Source organism: Heterodontus francisci, chromosome 13, assembly GCF_036365525.1.
Source record: "Heterodontus francisci isolate sHetFra1 chromosome 13, sHetFra1.hap1, whole genome shotgun sequence".
Classification (NCBI taxonomy): domain Eukaryota; kingdom Metazoa; phylum Chordata; class Chondrichthyes; order Heterodontiformes; family Heterodontidae; genus Heterodontus; species Heterodontus francisci.
This window is the reverse complement of record NC_090383.1, coordinates 81,320,413-81,343,981: the sequence shown is the minus strand read 5'-3', so window position 1 is coordinate 81,343,981 and position 23,569 is coordinate 81,320,413. Positions and strand designations below refer to the sequence as shown.

Genomic DNA, 23,569 nt, shown 5'->3' with positions numbered 1-23,569 from the left:
CATCAAGTTCTTGAAGGTCTTCAAGGAGAGAGGAAACCAGGCGCCGCTATAGATCCTCACGGCGGAGCCGCTCTTTATGTTGCCATTGCAATTGAACCAGGTGGTGATCATCCAACTCTACAAGCCCCATGTTCCTTTCGTGGATGTGCTCACTTTCCTCGCCAGGTACGTCGAAGTGGCTGGGAGCAGCACTAAGGTCAGGGACCCATTTGGGATTTGGACCAGCAAGCAGCAGGCCAAGGTGACCTTGAAGGTGAACGCCAACGGAGCCATCATCCATCCTCCCTGCAGCTTCGATATTGGGGGAAGTCGAGGCTTGGTCTACGTGGGGCAGCCCAGAGTTTGTCGTACCTGTGGCAGATCTGGTCATGTGGCGGAAAACTGCAGCACAGTCGTTTGCAAGAACTGCAAGCAGGAAGGCCATCAGACAAAGGACTGCAAGCAGAGTTCGTGCTGCAACCTGTGTGGTGAGGCAGGCTACCTCTACAAGATCTGCCCAAAACGCTGTCTCTGTCACGCATAGGTGGCAAGGGCCAAGAAAAGACTGGAAGAAGTAACGGTGAACCTGGTGCTGCGAAGGAGACCCTCACCCCACCGAGCCCTCCAGCAAGGAAAATCGGTCTGAGAAGGAGAAGAAAGGGATGGGAGCTGCAGCAAGCTATCCAACACCAACCCTGTGCCTGTAACGACCTCCTCAACAGACAGAATCAATGGAAGAGGAACCAGCAGAGGGACAACCGGGTGAGTGGCAAGTGGTCAACAAGAAAACCACAAAGAAGAAGACCCAAAAAAAGTAACAAGCCATCACCCAAACCAGTGGCAAGCGGAGGCTAACTTCTGAGATGGACTACAGCAGCAGCTGCTCTTCATTGGATGAGGAAGGGCCGGAAAGACAACACCCGCAAAAGAAGCGACAGAACTCAAAGGGGGTGGAAGAGAAAGCGCCCCAGCTCCGAAACATTGGAAGCAGCGATGGGCCCAGGGCACCCCAACCCCAAAGTGCTGGACCTAGCGAGATGCCCAGCACATCCCAGCTCCGGAGACCGGGAGCAGAGAAGCGCCCAGCACACCCCAGCTCTGGAAAGTCGGGTGCAGCAATGTCCTCGAGGAGGAACAGAGGGGAAAGACACCACCAGCAGAGGACAATCCAAACCTCGCTGCCTACAAGACCCCCCCCCCCCCCCACCCTCTATGTCACCTCAGTGGAACAAACCCCCTGTGAGTGACCAGGAGAGTTTTCTGAGCCCAACAACTGTGCAACAGTTTGCGAACACTGGGTATGCAGGAGCATACCCAAGGACTGTGGGTAAGCACATCCAGTTTAAATGGGGTTAAAAATTGCTTCCTTTAACGTGTGTAGCATTAAGTTCACTACGCAATGTGTTTTGACCTGGAGTTACCTTGCCAAGGTCAAAGCCAGCCTACTGTTTCTGCAGGAGTGTGGAATACCGCACCTCAGCACTTATAGGCAATGGTCACGATGGTGGTCCCACAGGCCATCGATCAAATCGGGGAAATGATTCCCGTTTCTCTGTTCTGGGTATTCTGCTGCAGGTAGCAACTTCATAATCTCTGAAGTTACGGAGATGGTAGGTGGTCGCATCCTCGTAGCAGACGTATCGTACAACAATGCTCTGCTCCAGTTAATCAATGTGTATGCCCCACTCAAAACAGCGAGTGGCTGATCTTCGTCCAGCAGCTCCACTGCTGCTGGCGACATCCAGGCCGGTCATTGTAGGGGTGACTTCAGCTGCATCATAAATGCAGCTGGACGATCCAGCAGTGACGACAGCAAACTGGATTCCAAGTCCAGACTCCTGATGGAAACAGTAAAAGATGTCATGTTGTATGACGTCTTCAGCAACCCTGCAGACGGAGTGCAGCGTAGGTTCACCTGGTCAAGATCAGATGGGTCTGTCTGTTCCAGAATTGACTTCCCTGTTTGTATCCCGTGCATTCACGGTCAGATCAACCGACGTCAAGCCGGTGTTCTTCTCAGACCACTGCCTCCTACTGGCTGACTGTCACTTACAGGATGACCAGAGGTTTGGCAGGGGGACAGGGAAGTTGAATGTAAAATTGCTGACCCCCCCGAGAATATTGAGGAGCTCAAAAGGGATTACAAAGGTTGGAGAACCGTGAATCCCCTCTTTGAGTCTCCAGCGCACTGGTGGGAAACGATCAAGGCGAACGTCAAGAGGTTCTTCTTCAAAGGTGTTCAGAGGGTAAGAGCAAGACAGAAGGAAATGCCTGTACTCCAGAAAAGAATGCAGAGTCTGCTCCTACTGCAGTAGATGTGTGTCGAGGTCAAGGAGGATCTCCAAGAGGTGAAGAGCCAGTAGGCCTCGCTCTTTGCCACGGAAGCCTCCAAGATCATCATTCGGTCAAGAGTCCACTCCATTGAGCAGCATGAGACGTGCTCATGTTTCTTCTTACAAAAGGTATGCAGAGAGAGCTCTGATCAGCAGCCTGAAGGAAGAGGATGGCTCAGTAACGTCATTGCAGTCTGACGTACTAAGGATCAGCAAATTCTTTTATGCTGGGCTGTACGACAAGAAGCCCACAGACAGCTTGGCCTCCCAGTCCTTCCTGTCACAGAGGTCTTAGTACGCAGGAGAGTCTGGACAAACTGCTAACTCATGACGAGCTGATAAAGGCCTCGGGTCCTTCGAGACAAGTAAAACTTCCGGAAGCGACGGCTTACCTGTTGAGTTGTATTTGACTCTGGAACTGGATCGGCCCAGACCTGCTGGAAGTGTATGAGAGTATGTTTCTGGCCGGCAGCATGTCTGAATCCATGAGGAAAGGCATCATAACCCTCATCTACAAGCGGAAGGGGGAGAGGGAGAAAATCAGAAATTGGAGGACCATCTCACTGCTTAATATGGACTACAAAATTCTGTTTAAAGTCATCGCCAGTCGGGTCAAGTCTGCTCTGGAGTTGGTGATTCATCCCAATCAGCCCTGTGCTGTACCAGTCGGAAGATCTCAGATAGCCTCGCGTTACTCAGGGATACGATTGTCTATGTACAGGGATAGGAGGTGGACACCTGCCTCATCAGCTTGGATCAGGAGAAGGCTTTTGACAGGATATTGCACACCTACATGATGGACGTGCTCTCCAAAATGGGATTTGGGGAGGGAATCTGCAATTGGATCCAACTGCTCTACACAAACGTCAGTAGCGCAGTCTCAATCAATGGGTGGGAATCGAAAAGTTTTCCGATCAAATCTGGAGTCAGACACGGCTGTCCTCTCTCCCTTGTCTTGTTTGTTTGCTGCATTGAACCTTTTGCTCAGCCCATTAGGAAGGAGGCGGGCATTAGCGGGGTGACAACCCCAGGCAGCGGAGACGTGCAGGTGAAAGCCCCCCTGTACACTGACAATGTTTCCGTCTTCTGCTCTGAGCTGCTGTCTGTTTGCAGGCTGCTGAGCATCTGTGATCAGTTCGAACTGGCATCGGGAGCCAAAGTAAATCGCCGCAAGAGCGAGGCCGTATTCTTTGGGAATTGGACCGACCAATCCTTTGCTCCTTTCACCATCAGATCAGACTACCTTAAGGTGCTAGAGATATGGTTCGGAGGGGCTGGGGCATGTGCCAAAAACTGGAAGGAGCACGTAGCCATGGTAAAACAGAAACTGGGCATGTGGGAGCAGAGTTCTCTCTCCATTTTGTGAAAGAACCTAGTCATCAGGGATACGAGGCGCTCACATTGTTACTGTACCTGGCGCAGGTCTGGCCCATACCCCACTCCTGCACCATGGCGGTCACCCGAGCCATCTTTCGCTTTGTCTGGAGATCGAAAATGGACCATATCCACAAGGACCACGATGTTCAAATCTCTGGATAAAGGGGAGAAAAACGTACCAACGCCTCCCTCATCCTGATGGCCGCATTTGTGTGCGGCTGCATCAAGTTGTGCGTAGAACCCCTATACACAAACTACGTGCTGAGGTTCTATCTGTTCCCAGTGTTGTGAAGGATGGCTCTGGCCACATTGCCGTGGAACACTCCAATCAGTTGGATCAAGCCGTACCACCTATCCTTCGTGGAAAAGTTTGTGCAGATAAAAACCTTTTGCCCATAAATCCATCAGGCTGTGGTCTGCACATAATGTCCTCTGGGCTCTGCAGGAAAAGGAGATGGTGGATCGTGTCAGATGGTTCCCTGAGCAGCCTGTCAAAGTCATTTGGCAGAATGCCTCATTGCCAGAACTTTCAAACAAGCACCAAGATGTAGCTTGGCTGGTGGTGAGAAGGGCCTCCCCGCCAGATCCTTCCGACACGCATGGCATCTCATCACCTCTGCACGCTTCCCTCAAGGTGGCTGTGGTGGGGAAGAGACCGTCGCCCACATCCTTCTGGAATGTGCCTTTGCAAAGCAGGTGTGGAAAGAGATGTAGTGGTTTTTGTCGAGGTTCATCCCGAGCAGCTCCATAACGCAGGACTCAGTGTTGTACAGACTGTTCCCAGGGATTCCCAGGTTCCCAGGCTGTTCTCACACCAAGAAACATCAACTGTTGCTGAGAAGACCATCAACTCGGTGAAAGAGGCTGTTTGGTCTGCCCGAATCTTGCTGGTCTTCCAGTGCAAAGAGTTGTCCACAACCAAGTGTTGCAGACTGGAACATCCTAAGGTCCAGGACTATGTGCTGAGGGTCACACTGAAGCTTGGGGCAACTGCTGCAAAGACTCGATGGGGAAAGGCCACTGTGTAAGTTCCTCCCGCCGAGGTTGGAACCCATGTAATATCCATCAAGCTGTATACATCAAAAGTGTTCTGGCTATGTAACGCAAATGTTCATTGCATATAAAATGGAATAGCAAGAGTTGTGAGGCATCTCACGTTCTGTATCGAAGGAATCTAATCTCTATTGCACTTTCCGAAATGTCAAATTTGAGCTGTTTTGTAATGTATTTTTTTTCACAAAGTTTTGTGAATAAAGTATATTTTTAGAAAAATAAAGAATTTAGTACAATATAAGATTAATTCATACCCTTGTCTAATGTTTGTTGGGTGTCCTTAGAGCATAGAACATTGATATTGGACGTGCCAATTTTATGGGAGTAAAATGGGCGCAACGAGATCCAATTTTTACCCAAGGTGTTTGATTTTTAAAAACTGATCGTGGGGTGAGAGAGAATTTAAAATTTGTTAGGATGGGGTACAATAGTTAACTTCATCTCCTCAGACTAGGATGGAGAAAATCAGCAGAGTAGGTTACCGTTTCTGACATGCAGCGTTCCTGGAAAGTTAATTTGTGCAGACCTTGTGTCAGGATAGGTTCCAGCTTGGCTATAATGTCCCTCACAGTCAAATAGCCTTCTATGAAGTAAAGCTATTTAAATAAGGGAAGGCTGCTGACACTCTGGAACCACAGGATAAACTCTGCAATCCTGCACTTGCAGCAGGATAGTTGTACTTTAAGAGATTGTGGATCAGAGATGGGACTACCACATTGTAATCCCATTTCTCCAACCTGTCTTCCCTTTGAGTGTGGTTGGCTGCTGGGGTGTGGAATTGTGAACTGTACTCTGTTATCTTTAGAAGGATGTGGGTGAGATGAAGTAATGTGGATGGGGCTTGTATGGAGCATATACTCCAGCATAGTCCTTTCTGGCTGAATGACCTGTTGGTGTGCTGCAAATTCTATGTGTCTTAGCATGGGTATCACATTAAAGACAGGAAGGGAGAAGGAAGACAATAGAGGGGACTTGACTGAAAGAGAATTTTAAGTAGAAATCAAAGCTCTGCAAAATACAGCACCCCCTTATTATAATGCTTCCTCTGGGAGCAATACCAAAACTGTTATAACGAAATGTGCTTTGGGACAAGTTTTATGACTTTATTAATCAGGTAACCAGAAACACACTGTTCTATCATATACGCATATGTTTATAACAGGTTATTTCTTTCCTGCCTTAGGACTGCCAGAGATCCCTACCAAAATGATTTGTTGCCCTTAAGTTTTTAAAATACTGTTACGACCGTGGCAGGAGCAGTGCACTGTCAATTCAGTCCCGTCACTCCAAAGGTCACAGCATATTATTAAAATTTTCCCACCCAACCAGAAAACAGCCAAATTGTAACCCCCGGAATAAAACAGACCAAGCCATGTATCTTTAGACAGCAACAAATTAAGATAAACCTATGTCTAAAGACCTTTATAACTTATTTTAATCTAACTCCCCCATTCACACACATGCATTCAAAAATCATGGTTAACCGGTTTCTTTAAAAAAAAAATGGTTTTAAAAATTAACTGTTTCTTAAGAATAAATAAATAAGTCCTGTGGGTTATGTTCCTGATGGATAAGGTATTCTAATGTGGAAATAATCAAATGCTATTCGAAGTCTTCATGTGGATTTGATGAAATTGTTCTCAATAGGCATTCAAAACACCTCGGCTGCAACAGGCATCAACAGTTCCTTCAACGATGAGCACAGCAATAGGTCAACTGACAGTATCTCAGTTGAAATTTTACTTTGAATTCCAGCAAACCCAATCAGTCAAGGGAGATTCAATCTTGAAGCAAATACTTCCTGACTTGGAAGTAAAGAAAAGGAGTTTTACTGTCTTCAGCAATGCAAACTGTCTCTTGAAAGAAGGCGGCTTTTTTTCCTCCTCAGCAGGCAATTAACTTGGCCCATAGCTCCCTGTAGAATTTTTGCTGAGAAAAAATAGACAGCTGTTCAGTAGCACACCTCGCTGGAAAGTCTCTCAAAACAAACTGGTTCAGACTGGTTTTTACCAGTTTTACCCACTGTCAAATCGAAACATTATACCAAGTGACCTTTCTCTCCTGCTGTTGCCTAGTTAACAAAATGCAGCTGTGGCACACTGTGTCCCAGAAATCCAAAACTTCTCTCCCTGTCTTAAAAGTACACTTTTTAACAGAGTCTTAAAGGCACACACTATTTTAATCCAAGGAGAAAAAAGATACGTCTCTGTGACAATACAAAGAAATACAGTTCATGCATTATTCATGTAAGTATGGTCCATTTGTGTTTTTAGCACTCCACATGTGCATATGTAATTATAAATAGACTAAAAACTGGTCTTCTGGTCCATAATTGATATTTTATTTGCAACTAAAGCAGCGTGGCCAGTCATTATTTCTAACATTTAATCACTTTTATTTTATGTTTTTCTATTTATTTCTAAGGCCCTGCAGAGCAATGGAGGAACTGGTTCATGATTTGGTCTCTGCTCTGGAGGAGACCTCTGAACATACACGAGGGTGTCCAGAATTTGGGGATGAAGCCTCCCGGAGCTCAGCTGCCTGCCTTCTAAAGCGCCAGGCTAGGAAAAGGAGAGGCAGGAAGAGGCGATCGGACACTGGAAATCACATCTGGGAGCATGGCCACTGCATGAGTGAGGGCTCTGAATCTAGCCTGGATGAGGCAATCCGGGACTACAAAGAAAATAACACTTACAGTGACTCGGATGACCACTTGATAGTTGCCAAACGTTTATCCTCCCTGAATGTGACTGCAGTGAGGGGGAAAAGGCACTCATGGCACGAGTCTGATTCTGTCACTGACAGTAATTTAGGTGGTAGATCTTTGCGAAGGAGAAGGAAGGTCAAACGTATGGCTCTCGATCCACCAGCAGAGGTCAGTAATGCACTTCACCCACTGACCCAGGGCAAAGCTCCAGTTATGGACCTGGAAAGACACCAGGCACAACCAAACCAGCTCCACTTCCATCTCCGAGTCCAGGAGATCAGCAAGGACAAGATTATCAAGAGAAAGCGACTAGAAGTCCCAGATGATGGAGTTGAAGTGGAAAGTGAAGAAATGTGCAATACAAATAAGAACAAAATGGAGTATGAGGAACAGAAAGGCTCAGATGATAACATGAGTGACAGGTTATTAAGATTAAGTCCCAGTTTTTCTACCCTGAGACAAGTTGTTGTATTTAAATATAACTGCAGGGTTTGAAATACTTTCAGCAGAAGTGCCAGTACTTGTTCACATTGAATTTCAAACCTGCACACCAGGGAGCACTCAAGTTGCAATAAAACTGTAGAGCCACAAATAATTTCTGACCAGCTACTGTAGAGTAATCGTTGTGTTTATCTTGGCACTAGGCTATAGTGATTTTGATATTAATGTGTATTTTTCAGATATACTCAATCTACTTGCAAAAATAGACAGACATAAATGTTCATGAATTATAACTACATGGATAAAGTATTTCAATCCCTGTACAGATTATTTTGTGTATTAATACAAAACTGCTGGAGCATTATTCAATAACTATACTAATCTTAAATGTTTTCTTTTTAGTGGTAGTGGGAGGATATTTGTAGAATTGCCTCATAGTTATTTCAAATGACCAAAATGAGGCATAATATCCTGATACAGATTTTTAGCCAAATGTTGATCTTTTGATCAATATAAATATTGTTTTCAGTTTTGAATTATTTGAGAGAGAAATACATTGTGCTTGGCTGTAGAATGGTGACAATATTTCAGGACTGACCTCTTGCTAAACAGTGAGCTACAAATTTACAAATTAAGGGCGGCACAGTGGCGCAGTGGTTAGCACCGCAGCCTCACAGCTCCAGTGACCCGGGTTCAATTCTGGGTACTGCCTGTGTGGAGTTTGCAAGTTCTCCCTGTGTCTGCGTGGGTTTCCTCCGGGTGCTCCGGTTTCCTCCCACATGCCAAAGACTTGCAGGTTGATAGGTAAATTGGCCATTATAAATTGTCCCTAGTATAGGTTATTGATAGGGAAGTATAGGGATAGGTGGGGATGTGGTAGGAATATGGGATTACTGCAGGATTAGTATAAATGGGTGGTTGATGGTCGGCACAGACTCGGTGGGCCGAAGGGCCTGTTTCAGTGCTGTATCTCTAAATCTAAATCACTTATGAAATGGAGTAAACATCAACACTTAAAATTAAACTTTTAAAATTACATAGGTACTCCTTCCCACGATGGCAGAATAGTAACCTGTCATATTAGATAAAGACATGGTCAGACTTGGACTGCTGCTGTGGCACAATACTAATCTTCTGCTGGTTCAAAGTTATACATGTTACATTACTATGGTGCTTTGTTGGGTTGCAACTAACTCTTTTCCAACATCCTATTTAATGATTTTTGGGACAATTTAATGGATTAAAACAAACCCCATTACTACAGCAGCCATGCATTACAGCTTTAAAAGTGTAAAATGGGACTTCAATTCAAATGAAAGAAGATCATCTGTTCTCCTGTGAATGATTACACAGAAGCATTTCACAGCCATTTTGTGTATATAGGCCATAATGTCCAATCATGAGGGAGATGAGTGTAATTGGCAGTAACTATTTGGGGGTGGGGATCGATTAAAATTCTGTTGTATAAATGAATGACCCAGATTTTGCTGTGGTGATGAAGGTGAAACTGTTGGTGTTTGCTTTCATTACTGCTCTGAAACTGATAGTAAGTTCTGGAGTCTACACATGCACAGATAAATGTGTAAATCCAGAAGTTGCTGTCAGTGATTCTATGCTCCTGCATAGGGTGCGCTGTTGAAGTCCCCCCGCCAGACTGCAATCAAGTAGAAATCACTGAACTGATGATAAATTGACCTTTTACACTAATAGTCTCACTGCAAAAACCCTTTTAAAATGTTAGACCTTGTTGAATGAGGTGTAATTGGGTTTTTAACGGCTTACTAAGTTCAAAATTGCTGCTGAATAGTCTCGTTGGCCCTGGAAAGCTAGCTTTTATGTTTGTGAAATGTCAAATTTTTCCATTATGATTTTTAAAAATTATTTTAAAAATGTGATTTTTTTTTTTAAAGTTTCAACTTAAACTTTTTGTATGTCCCAATCATTTATTTCACTCTCTCTCAAATCTTAATTAAATGTGAAAAATTAAGTGCATTTTACTTCCTGGTGTCTGTGAGAATACCTCAATATGATTGGCTGCTTACCCTGCTCGGTGACATCACTGTTGTTGGATGCCTGGAGAATCCCTTGAATTGATACCAGATTCAGACTGGCATTGGGATTGGGGAAATCCATGTCCAAGAGATCGCTAGATCTTTGTGGGCAGCTATCTTTGAGGTCAGCAGTGAGCATGAAGGCTGAGCCAATGTAATCATGGTACTTGTGAATGGAAATAATAGCTTATTTTTTCTTTTTCCCCCTTAGACCTTTAGATTCACTGTATACCATTTACTGGTGAAGAAATCTGCCACTAATGCTTTGTAGCTAGTTGATGGAATATGTCAGAATTTGAAGGATAGCCCTGATTTTTTTCACCTTCATGAAAACCAACTTGCTTGTACTTTGTGCCTGTCACTGATTGATATTGACATCATGGCCTTGACGCCATGGGTGATTGCAGTCCCCTTATTGAAAGCTCCCCATCTGGCTATACCTTTTATCATATACCCTACTCAAACTGCTAGAGTGGCAGCATGGCCCTTTTCACTAAATCTTGCCGTGTTCTATCCCCCTACTCTGTTGGCACCTTCTACTCCTTTTGAGCATCTCCCCTTGTTCCACCTCTGACTTAAAATCCTCATTCTCTACTGTACACCCATGGCCCACACTACTTTTCTTACAGAGTAAACCTCACTGTTTTCCTCCCTCAGTCTCTGCACCTTTTGACTTCTCATCCTCTGATTTCAAACTTCATCTCAACTCACCTTTCCCTCTCTCCTCTGAGGTCACTACACATCTCCCGTCATATAAACTCTCCTACCCATATTTGTGGCCACCCCCTCATCCTCGTGGTTGCCCTATTCCTATCGTCTCAATCACAGATAAGGCCATCTCCTGATAATTCTCTTGTAAACTCACCACTTACTTTCCACCTCCTTCTGTATCAGCCCTAGAAAAAACTCTTCCCCAAAAGTCATTTACAATGGCACTTACAAATTCCCAACTGTCTAAACGGCTCTCCATTCACCAAGATTCTTCTGCAACTACCGATGTGCTCAGTCTTGCCCTCACCTCCACCTTTTAATGCCCTTGTCCCTAGTAAGACCCTTACTCTCACCCACCCCGGTTCTCTTTGACATAGCCCCTATCTTTGCTGTCTTAAATCCAAGGGATGCAGAGTTGAATGTTTATGGCACAAAATTGGGTTAGCCATTTATTACCAAACCTGGACCACATCAAGTATAATTGGGGCCTCCTGTCCTCTTCCAAAGCTGCTCACTACTCCCAGGCTCATCCTGGAATGCAAAGAAAACCTCCAACCTCTTTGCTCCCAACAATCACTTTAAATTCCTCTCCCCTGCCCCTACCACCCTCACCCTTGACAATGTGAGTAGCTGTTAGATTTCTTTGCCACTAAGTTGAGACCTTCCTTTCCTCTGCCTCTGCGTACCCCTTCCTTCCCCTAGCCCACTAAGCCACATTTCTCCCAAGATTCCCAAACCCCCATCCTAGCCCTGACCTGCGTCTTTTGTCTCGTTTTTCTCCCTTCTCTCCTGGTACCCTCTGAGCTCATCTTGTCCTTGAGACTCATGCTCTCATGACCCTATTCCTACTAAATAGCTGACCACCCAACTTCCCTATCTGGCCCCATACTCGCTGATATTGTAAACAGTTCCCTCTCCTCGAGAACTATCACCCTCCCTTTTGAATCTGCCATCCCATCACTCCCCTTCTCAAAAAGCTCACCATGACCCCTCCGTCCTTGCAAACTACTGCCCCATCTGCAACCTCCATTTTCTCTCAGTGCCTTGAACATCATCCTAAAATACTATATGAGGTTCCACATGAACACTGACGAGATTTACTTCACCATTTCACTTGACCACTCTAGTGCTTCTGTGTTGTCAGACTACCTGTTTTGGATGAGCCAAAATTTCTTCCAATTAAACATTGAAAAAACTGAAGCCAATGTCTTTGGCCTCCACCAGAGACTCTGTTCCCAAGCCACTGATTCCATCCCTCACCCTGGCCACTGTCTTAATCTGAAACGGACTGTTTCCAACATTAGTATTCTATTTGATCCTGATCTGAGCTTCCGATCACATATCCTGTCCATCACCATACCTCCATAATAATGGCTTGTCTCCACCCTTTCTCGGCTCATCTGCTGCTGAAACCTTCATTTGTGCTTTTGTCACTTTCAGACCCGACTATTCCAACACACTGCTGGCCAATGTCCCTTCTCCCTGCTTCCAATCTCCATAACCTTTAGCTCATCCAAAACTCTGCTGCCTATATCCTAACGCATCAAGTGCCGTTCACCTATCACCCCGAGTTCCTGAATGCTCTATATCTGCAAGCTCCTCTTAGAACTCCACATTTCTGTAATTTAGCCTCTTAAACCCCCCCCCCCCCCCCCCAACCACCACTCTTCACCCCACCATTGGTAGCTGTGCCTTCAGCCAAATCTGTAAGCTCTGGAATTCCCTCACTAAACTTCTCAGCCTCTCTTCCTTTAAGACTCTCCTTAAAACCTACTTCTTTAACCAAGCTTTTAGCCATCTGTCCTAATGTCTCCTTTGGCTTGGTCTCATTTTTTGTTTGATTTATGTTCCTGTGAATCACCTTGCGATGTATTGCTATGTTAAAGGTGCTGTATAAATGCAAGTTACTGCTGAAATGGGCAGGTGTAGAAACTCAATTTGTGGTGATGCATGATTTTTGACTGCTGCCTTTTGTTGTTCAAGTAGTACAGCTATTTGTTTTTAAATAGTATTTTACTGTAGTTTTCTCGCCTGAAGTTGCTGGCTGATCCTGAGGTATTTTTACCTGCCTATATGGTCAGTCTTCAGGTCTGAGCCTAGATGTTGACAGACAGTTTACTGTGGGAGGCATCACAATCACTCCTGATCCTGTTCTCATCTGATGCGCGCACACACACATGTACTTCCTAGCAGGAGATACTGGCTGGCAATCAGGAGTGGGAACCCTTACTGCATTTTTCCCCCATTCTGCACCTCAAGAGCAATGATGTTAATTGTAGTATCTTTATAATAACATCAACAGAGATGCAGCCCAAGGATTGATCATGAACCTTTCTGGTTTGCATGTCCATATTGAATGGTGCATTTACCAATCGACCCAAAATGTGGGCTGTATATTTCTTTTTAAATCAACTAAGTCGTGTGCATGTACATACCTGAAATCTGTGGTCTTCTAGTTTAAAGATCTTATAAACTTCTTAGCCTTTTGTATCCATTTTTGTGTAGTGCATTGCCATGGATAGGTGGAGGGAACAGCTTATAATGAGGCAAAAATATATTTTTTACTTCCTTATTTAGTGCATTCGAGACTTGAACTTGGCAAAGAGAAGTGATGCTCAATCATTCAATCTTCATAAAAGTCAGAGTACATTTATTTTTGATAGTAGTTGTTTTAGAATAATAAACATTCTGCTACAAACATCATCCCCTAAGTAGGACAGACGTTGCCTTTGAATTTATGACTCCATTTTAACAGGCCTCTCAAAGGATGCATGATAAATTTAAACTATCTATAAAAATAAGGCTAATGAAGGTCTAGTGTCCGAAAATATAAGAAGTTATCAATAGGATTGACAGATTTGAACTGTTCACAGAGACATATAGAGTTAACTTATTTAGAAATTTATTAGTTACCACTCAGCAACTTCCAGTCAGTAATGCTTAGCGGTTATTGCTCTTCATCAGAAAGTTATCAACTTCTGTATGCACCAGTCAAATATTCTGTGTGTGGTATGGCATAAGATGGCTGCAAGTTGCTTGGAATACAGATAACTGCTGACATGCTTGGACCAATTTACAGTGCTGGAACACCTGAGCTTGTGGTTAGAAATATGGGGGGAATAGTGACCCTTTGGCAGCAGGCCTCATCCATCCAGCCCAGGCAGGAGGCACACCACAATGGTAATTACCTTGGAACTACTATTTTGACAACACAGATATGTGTAAGTAATCATTTTTTCCCCACACAGATGAGATGTCACTTGGAAGGCTCAGGAGTATGATCGTGTTTACAGTTCAGCATGTGACCTGATTCTGGTTTGATTTAGAACAGAGAAGTTAGCAGGATTTTTCATTAACTTTTAGGCAAGCAGACAACATCTCAAAAATAGAGGAAGAACTTTACTACTATGTTAGATGTGACAGTTGGGAAATACAGAAGCATGTCAGATATAGGACCCAATTCTTAACCTTTTCAAAGGCATGTGCCAGTACTCTGGAATGTACCTAAGTTTAGCTTTGCACTCTTTATTTCTACGATGTTCCTATAACATAAATAAACATAATCCCATTCAGTGCAATAAATATTAATAATATTCCTGACTTTGTTTAAAAAAAAGTTTAAAATGCAATTATTTCAAGATACTTTGGGAGTAAAATGTAAATACATGTTCTGAGAGAGGGAGTGCCAGAAACTGTAAAACAGTAAAATGAGGTGAAAAAAGGTGTTCTATTTTATCTTTAACCCTTAAGACCACCTTCTTTTAATTAACTGAAAATAATTATTTTGAAGCAGTGGTATTCAAAATTACATAAATTGACGTTGGTAATAAAGTCTTCAAAAAAAAATTCTAATCAGTAACTTGCTACCTTTCAATTTTAATTGCTGCAGTACAAGAGTACTAATTGATATGGATTCATGGGCATTGAAACTTAAATTCAATGCTCAAATATGATGAGATCAGTTTCTGTCATGGGAGTAAGATTCAAGGAAATTTTCATATTCATGATTTGGCGATACCTTGCATTAAAAAGTTTATATTTTTATATTTTAAATATTTAATCTTCACAATCCACTGGTTCACACATCCTATGCTCTAAGGAACAGTAGTTATGACTATCTCTATTGGTTATTTTGATTTTTGGATAGCTGGTGGGCTGTTGCTTCTTAACTTCCAGCTAAAATCAGTAACAACCTGGGAGAAATATGACATGCAATTGAGGCATAAATCTGACCTAGTCTGTCAGTATGTGGCACAGTGCATTTGTATCTGTATCATTTAGCCACTGTGTTTCTTAATTTTGTTAAGTGAGTTGAAAGCTTACAGGAAAATAAGTGATCATTTTTAAACTAAACTTATAAACTGTTATGTTATCTTGGACTGAGCCTGGATAAAATACCTCTATAATAGTGTTATAATAAAATCCATACTATTTAAGAAATACTCGGTAGTTTGAACATGTTGCATATGAATCATCTTCTAATGGTCTTTGGCTGAAGTAATATCTGTTGGTGATTTAAACTTTTTTCCTGAAGTAAAATATAATAGCATTGTTCATTGCAGTATTAAATGACATATTTGAGCTAACTTTAAGTGACATTGGGAACCTAATGTTGCTGGATGCAGGTATTTAACAAATCTTAGTTTGAATGTCTATATTAAATATGCAATTATACATTGAGGTGCCCATTATACATGTATTATACTATGTATTTTGTTGAAGTAGATTAGTCAAGTAATATACAGTAAGCTTCCAGTATAACAATCTGATATAGCCTTCATTGTATTGCTGTCTTATTTATTAACATCATATCAGGTGCTTCCTGTAGGATTGCTGAAGGCAGTGTTATATAGAGGGTCTACTATGTTTTGTAAAATTTGGATTATTAAATCTAATTTCAGGGAAGTTTAATTTTTTTCTACAATGAAATGCATTTCCTTTATCATTTGCAAATGGTGTTACCTAAAGTGATAACATCTTGAGGTAATTCTATTTCATGTCTTGAAGAAAGGCTTACTATGCTTTTGATTGAGAATTTTCATTTTATTTTGCCCTGATTGAGCAGCAGTGTACCTGGATCAAGCCAAATAGCATGGCATAAGAAAGAAGAGGGAAACATTTGATGGAGGAAAATAATGAAATGCATCAATTGTGTCAGCACCTTGCTGCAGCCACATCTGGCTTACTGTCAGTGTCCCATTAGATTCCTGTGATTTTATGTGGTAAAAATAATATGCTCTGTAGTTAATGGAATGATGATATTTGCAGTTTGATTCAAAAAAATCACCTTATTTTGCTCAGATCTTTGTCAGGCTTAACTTTCATCTGACTGCTGCCTTGTCTCTTTAAAATTTTACGATTCAGAGATCAATTGTTCTTTTGATCTATTCTTTTTCTTATTACAGTGAATCTAGCAGCCTCAGCAGTAGCGATGCTGGCTTGTTTACCAATGATGAAGGAAGACAAGGTACTGGTACTTTTATTTCCTTATTTAATTAAATTGCAAATGAAATTACAATTTTGCATTTCATGACATGGTATCTAGTCTCACAGTCCTTAGTTTTTTTTAAAACCTTCCATTTACAGTAATACCTTACCAAAAATGTTCATCCCAGATATTATTAATTTTTGGCTGGAGGAGGAGAAAAGAAGGAAGTGGTGGGATTCAAAATGGTTGTCCTGAATTAAATGTTTTGTTTGTTTTATTTTTGCTTTCCACTAAAAAGGAAGATTAAAACTATATACTTTAGAGAGAGCTTGTGATTGCACAGTACTCTGTACATTGACTTGCAACAGCTTAATGTAACAAAAAATACAGGTCTTCGACATAGAATACTTTAACATCGCACCCCTACTCTTTGCTCCACTCTCCTCCCTCTTTTCTAAGTTGGGAATCTCTTCTCTGGAAAATTCTTTCCCTGTTAATATATCCAACTGTTGGCACAGATTCCCACTCATGCAGTGAAATATTCTGTCAGATGTTGCAGGGACAAAATTTCCAGATCTAACGACACAGTCCAAGAGTCTCTGCATCTGATTAGTGGTGTTTAGGTGCGCAATAATGTAGGATGGAAAATTTTACAGGGTGTTAGTTCCCCTCTCTTTATTTCACAATTGTGAAAATTGTTGGTGATTACTTTAAGACTGTTTGTTTTTAAAATAAAACTAAGTAAAATAATATGAGAAGGGCTGTGGATGGGCATGGAGGAAGGCTGGACTAATTGAAGTCCACTGTTTTCTAGGAGAGGGGAAATCGGAGGGCCAGCCAACCAGGCCACTCTTGGCACACCTCAACACCATTTGGCAGAATTGACTGACTAGGGTAGGTGCTTAGTGTAAAGAGACTCCATGATCAGAAAATGGATCCCTTTCAAAAAAAAATCTACCAATAAGATAAATTGCAGGTGACCAAGAAAGAAAGAGTACTTTGTGATGATTTGCTCATATATCTGGAACCGCAAGATAAATTCTGTGATCCTGTACTCGCAGCGGGAAAGCTGTACTTAAAGGAATTGTGGGTTGCAGATGGGACGACCACATTGTAATCACAATTCTCCAACCTTCATTCCCTTTGAGTTTAGTTGGCTACTTTAGAAAGATATGGGTGAGATGAAGTAATGTGGACGGGGCTTGTGTGGAGCAAAAACACTGGCAAAGATCTGTTGTGCTGAATGACTTATCTCTGTGCTGTAAATTGTATTTAATTCTATATATTCTCCATGGATCGCGTGGAGCAATGTTAGATTTTAGTTACTGACCAATCATATTGTTGGACTCTTTGATAATGAGGCCGACTTACAGCTTCATGCCCTCCCCATTCAAGCCCTCATTGGATCTTTCTACAATATTTTCTGTCTTGATGCAGAATATGATCCCTCATCAACTTGTATAATTTTGGTGACGACGTTAATTAGCCATTTTCTATGACAAAATGTTAATTAACTTTTTTTAAATGATTGTGCAAAATTTCTATTTTTTATTCAACAAGCTGGTAATGTCTGCTGAGCAGTTCAATGCCTTCCTCACAGGAGTTGCATTTCAGATACATATCGGCAGGCATTTTCTGTCAACTTTCCCATTATAAATTCTTCTATTTCCACATTTAATATGGAAAATACCTTTTGTAAACTTGTCACACTGTAATTACACCCTGTCACCAGTTTTGCATATCCCAGCTACTAAGCCCGTAATACAGGAAGATTCCTAGGGCTAAATTTTACCAGCCCCTCGATCCCATGGGTTGTGTCACGGAGGCCCATAAAATGCTAGCGGGAGCGGCCTGCCTTGACCCATGACACCGAGAAGGCCCTGCCGTATATTGCCGGCGGGTGTCCCACGCTGACTTTACGGCCGACCGGCTGCAACTCGCGTGCCTTCAGGACTCCGTTGGAGCTCCGAGGCAAGACACTGGTGGGGAGGGGGGAGGAATAAAATTAGCAGAGTGGGGAAAACTATACCTATTGGTTGTGGGGATGGTGGGAAGGTTTGAAGGACAAAAGTGGAGACTTGGTGGGGAGCGGCGGGGGAGGGGTTGGAAGTTGGGGTTTGGAATAATGTTCATTTTGTTCATATTGCTCCAAAAACAAACATTGGGGGGCGGGTGGGAAAGGGCGTCCAGCATTTATTTCCATTTCTACACTCAATGCAATAAATATCACTTTAAAAATTAAAGGGCTTGAAGCCCTTTAAAAATGGCGCCTGTGCGGTGGCACCGGACACCATTGTCGGTGATGCGGTAGCAGCCCCCGATGATGTCATCAGGGGGCAGCGGTTCCACCCCCTCCATACAAATGAGACCCTGTGTATATTATCGTGGAGGCTGTGCGGCGGCACTTCCATGTTGGAAGGCCGTTGACTTCACGGCGCACCGTCACTGTTAAAACTCAGCCCCTATGCTCCAAACAACTCTACAGGCTGGATTTTAAGTGCCATGCGGGCCACGCGGTGCCATACTGCCGCGATCTTTAGTGCGGCAGCTTATTTAAATATCCCAGTCGGCCCACCCACCCCCCCACAATCACATGGAGAGCGTGGGCTCTCCAACTCCGGCAATGGTGTCAGCTGTCTGTACGCAGGTGCTGGTGCCATTTTTAAAGCGCAGCCAGCCCTGCTTTCTAATTTAAATTTTTAAAGGGAACCACCCCTCTGCCCACTGTTCAATTCAAAATTCTGTTGCTCCTTTCTCACCCACCAATAACAATAAAATTAAGTAGCTGCCCTCCCCTCCCCAAACGAAGGTCACAGTTCACCCCTTCCCACCATCCCCTACACTAATGATAAGAGCTTGACCCCGTTTTGCCTCCCCCACCCCCGTACTAAAAATCTCACGTTTTCCCCCACGCCCCCCCTGCCTCCCCCCGGTTACCCACCACTGTGGTGCCTGCTTTTCCCAGATGGGAAAATGAAGTTGCGGGGGGGCTGGCCGCCGCACTGAAGATTGCAGCCCGATTAGAGGATTGCTTTGGGGAGTCGGGATCCACAGAATTGAAGGTATTTACAGAACACCACATGAAGTAGTTTACCAATGTCTGACAAACTTCAAAGACTTCAGACACATGGAAGAAGAGGAGAAGGGAACACTATACAAAACCTGAGACAGTCGGACAACAGCAGTAGCAAAGTGAATCTCTTTTTATGGGTTTTAATTTGAAGGCCTGAGCTGATGATTGAAAAAGCAGGAGTTCAAATCCCACACTGGGCTGTTGTGAATTTGAATGTTGTTTTTTCTAAAAAAAAACATAAATCTGGAATTAAAAAACCTCTAGGATGGGATGATTCGCTCCTGTCTACTAGTGCAAAGCCCATGTGTGTCTCAGTATTGCTGTATTTATTAACGATTTAAGATGATGGGGTAGAATGCCACATACCCAAGTTTACCAATGACACAAAAATAGGCAGCATTGTAAGCAGTGTAACTGGAAGCATCAAATTACAAAGAGATATTAATATCTTAAGTGAATGGGCAAAACTGTGGTAGATAGATTTCAATGTCAGTAAAAAAGACTAGAACAGAGTACTTTTTAAATGGCGAAAAACTAGAAACACTGGAGGTCCAAAGAGACTTGGGGGGTCCATGTCCATTTGAGTGCAGTGCAGATTTACCAGAATGATAACTGGACTTCAAGGGTTAAATTACGAGGTGATATTACACAAACTAGGGATTTATTCCCAGGAATTTAAGAGGATCAAGGTGATTTGATCAAAGTTGTTGACATATTAAGGGGAGCTGATGGGGTAGTTTGGAGGAAACTATTTCGTCAGCTTGGGAACATAGGAACAGGAGTAGGCCATTCAGCCCATCGAGCCTGCTCCACCATTCAATACTATCATGACTGATCATCCACTTCAATGCCTTTTTCCTCACACTATCCTCATATCCCCTTATGTCATTGGTATTTAGAAGTCTGTCAATCTCTGCTTTAAACGTACTCAATGACTGAGCTTCCACAGCCCTCTTGGGTAGAAAATTCCAAAGATTCACAATCCTTTGAATAAAGAAATTACTCCTCATCACTGTCCTAAGTGGCTTCCCCCTTATTTTGAAATTGTGTCCCCTGGTTCTCGGCTCCCCAACCAGGAGAAACATCTTACCTGCATCTACCCTGTCTATCTATAACATTATCCCAGGGTCTCCACACAGGCTGTCTCCCCGTCCCCCTGCTTCTGAATGTCTCAGGGTCTCCTGGCACTTTCTATCTCTCTGCTTCTGTCTCTAATCCTCGCTATCTCTCTCCGTTTCTATCTCTCCCTATCTCTCTGTTACTCTACCTCTGTCCCTCTCTCTCTGTCTATCACTCTCTCCCACCACCATGTTGGTTATCATTAGGGGTCGAGATAAATCACAGACAAACACTTCACCTGTCTGCCCCGACATAAATAGCAAATTTTGTGGCTATTTTATGTCTGTATTCAGACAATATAGACAGCAAAGTATATTATATGATGAGATGCTGAAAATCGATTTACACTAGTACGGTAGGAAAAACAACTTAAAAACAATTATTCACAAGTCTAATCCAATTTAACTACAGATTCGACCCGATAAGGTAATAAATACCAACACTCTTGAGTTTGTTGGATTACCTTAAGCTTTAATCTGAATGGTTTTCAGAAATTAAACATTACACATGCGCTACAAGATTAAAGATTACACGTAGGTTAGGTTACATAGAATTCCAGTAAAATAGCACTAAAATCCCAGTGAATATTCCTGGAAAAACCAATGACTCAAATGAATTGACTATTTAAGACTTTTAACTTACTTAACCCTTGTGTTCCCACAAAGACCAAGCTAGCAAATTCAACAGTGTCCACTTTGACTTCATCCCATCGTGTCTTATGTACATTCTCACAGGATAGCAGGTATAACTGACCAGTGGTGTATCGCAGGGATCGGTGCTGGGACCCTTGCTGTTTGTAGTGTACATTAATGATTTAGATGTGAATATAATTTTGCAGATGACACGAAAATTGGTGATGTCGTAAACAGTGAGGAGGAAAGCCTTCGATTACAGGATGATATAGATGGGCTAGTAAGATGGGCAGAGCAGTGGCAAATGGAATTTACTCCTGAGAAGTGTGAGGTGATGCATTTTGGGAGGACTAACAAGGCAAGGGAATATACAATGGATGGTAGGCCTCTAGGAAGTACAGAGTGTCAGAGGGATCTTGGTGTACTTGTCCATAGATCACTGAAAGCATCAGCACAGGTAGATAAGGTGGTTGGGAAGGTATATGGGACACTTGCCTTTATCAGCCGAGGCATAGAATATAAGAGCAGGGAGGTTATGATGGAGCTGTATGGAACACTGGTTGGGCCACAGCTGGAGTGCTGTGTACAGTTCTGGGCACCGCACTATAGGAAGGATGTGATTGCACTGGAGAGGCTGCAGAGGAGGTTCACCGGGATGTTGCCTGGGATGGAGCATTTCAGCCATGAAGGGAGACTGGAAAGAACAAAGAACAAAGATAATTACAGCACAGGAACAGGCCCTTCGGCCCTCCAAGCCTGCGCCGATCCAGATCCTCTCTCTAAACATGTCGCCTATTTTCTAAGCTTCTGTATCTCTTTTCTTCCTGCCCATTCATGTATCTGTCTAGATACATCTTAAAAGACTCCATCGTGCCCGCATCTACCACCTCCGCTGGCAATGCGTTCCAGGTGCCCACCACCCTCTGCGTAAAGAACTTTCCACGCATATCCCCCCTAAACTTTTCCCCTTTCACTTTGAACTCGTGTCCTCTAGTAATTGAAACCCCCACTCTGGGAAAAAGCTTCTTGCTATCCACCCTGTCTATACCTCTCATGATTTTGTACACCTCAATCAGGTCCCCCCTCAACCTCCGTCTTTCTAATGAAAATAATCCTAATCTACTCAACCTCTCTTCATAGCTAGCGCCCTCCATACCAGGCAACATCCTGGTGAACCTCCTCTGCACCCTCTCCAAAGCATCCACATCCTTTTGATAATGTGGCGACCAGAACTGTACGCAGTATTCCAAATGTGGCCGAACCAAAGTCCTATACAACTGTAACATGACCTGCCAACTCTTGTACTCAATGCCCCGTCCGATGAAGGAAAGCATGCCGTATGCCTTCTTGACCACTCTATTTACCTGCGTTGCCACCTTCAGGGAACAGTGGACCTGAACACCCAAATCTCTCTGGACATCAATTTTCCCCAGGACTTTTCCATTTACTGTATAGTTCACTCTTGAATTGGATCTTCCAAAATGCATCACCTCGCATTTGCCCTGATTGAACTCCATCTGCCATTTCTCTGCCCAACTCTCCAATCTATCTATATTCTGCTGTATTCTCTGACAGTCCCCTTCACTATCTGCTACTCCACCAATCTTAGTGTCGTCTGCAAATTTGCTAATTAGTCCACCTATACTTTCCTCCAAATCATTAATGTATATCACAAACAACAGTGGTCCCAGCACGGATCCCTGTGGAACACCACTGGTCACACGTCTCCATTTTGAGAAACTCCCTTCTACTGCTACTCTCTGTCTCCTGTTGCCCAGCCAGTTCTTTATCCATCTAGCTAGAAAGGCTAGGGTTGTTTTCCTTAGAGCAGAGAAGGCTGAGGGGGGACCTGATTGAGGTATACAAAATTATGAGGGGAATTGATAGGTTAGATAGGAAGAAACTTTTTCCCTTAGCAGAGGGGTCAATAACCAGGGGGCATAGATTTAAGGTAAGGGGCAGGAAGTTTAGAGCAGATTTGAGGAAAACATTTTTCACCCAGAGGGTGGTTGGAATCTGGAACGCACTGCCTGAAGAGGTGGTAGAGGCAGTAACCCTCAACATTTAATAAGTATTTAGATGAGCACTTGAAACACCGTAGCATACAAGACTACAGGCCAATTGCTGGAAAATGGGATTAGAATAGTTAGGTGTTTGATGGTCGGCACGGACACGATGGGCCGAAGGGCCTGTTTCTGTGCTGTATAACTCTATGACTATGACTAGTATGTTTATTTAAATTATGAATTGTGCTCATTTCAATAATGTAAGCTGGGTCCCATCACCCAGCGGTGGGGGTGCTGCCATGGAGCCTCGCCGCCGGCGGGAGGATCGGGCCTGGCCCTCCCAGCGTCGGGCCCCGTGGCGGCCACTGCCGGAACGATCTTCTGACACCCCCGACACGGAGCCCGACATCGGGAGCCCTGTAAAATCCAGCCTTGCTTCTCTGCTTTCCAAATTGATATGCATTTTGCTATTTTATTATAAATACTATTATATTACATGAAAGAAAGGCAGAGTGTATGACCTCAAAATTAATTACATCTTTGCTCTAGTTATATTTCCCCCCACCCTCTATCCCCATTTCACATGAAAACTACATTTGCTCTTGATTCCCCATATGCAGCACCACAGGATATTAAGAGTCTCGAATGTGGTGCATATA

At 43.3% G+C, this 23,569-nt stretch overlaps 1 protein-coding gene across 5 annotated transcripts in view; it reads left to right on the top strand.

Moving 5' to 3' along the window:
• The window catches only part of LOC137376453 (G patch domain-containing protein 2-like), a 331,069-nt gene that overhangs the window by 14,637 nt on the left and 292,863 nt on the right, over nucleotides 1-23,569 (top strand). For all 5 annotated transcript variants that reach the window (XM_068045054.1, XM_068045052.1, XM_068045053.1 and 2 more), the window contains exons 2-3: nucleotides 7,167-7,871; nucleotides 16,058-16,119. In XM_068045054.1, coding sequence (XP_067901155.1) covers nucleotides 7,167-7,871; nucleotides 16,058-16,119 — 767 coding nt within the window. The remainder of the gene's footprint in view (nucleotides 1-7,166; nucleotides 7,872-16,057; nucleotides 16,120-23,569) is intronic.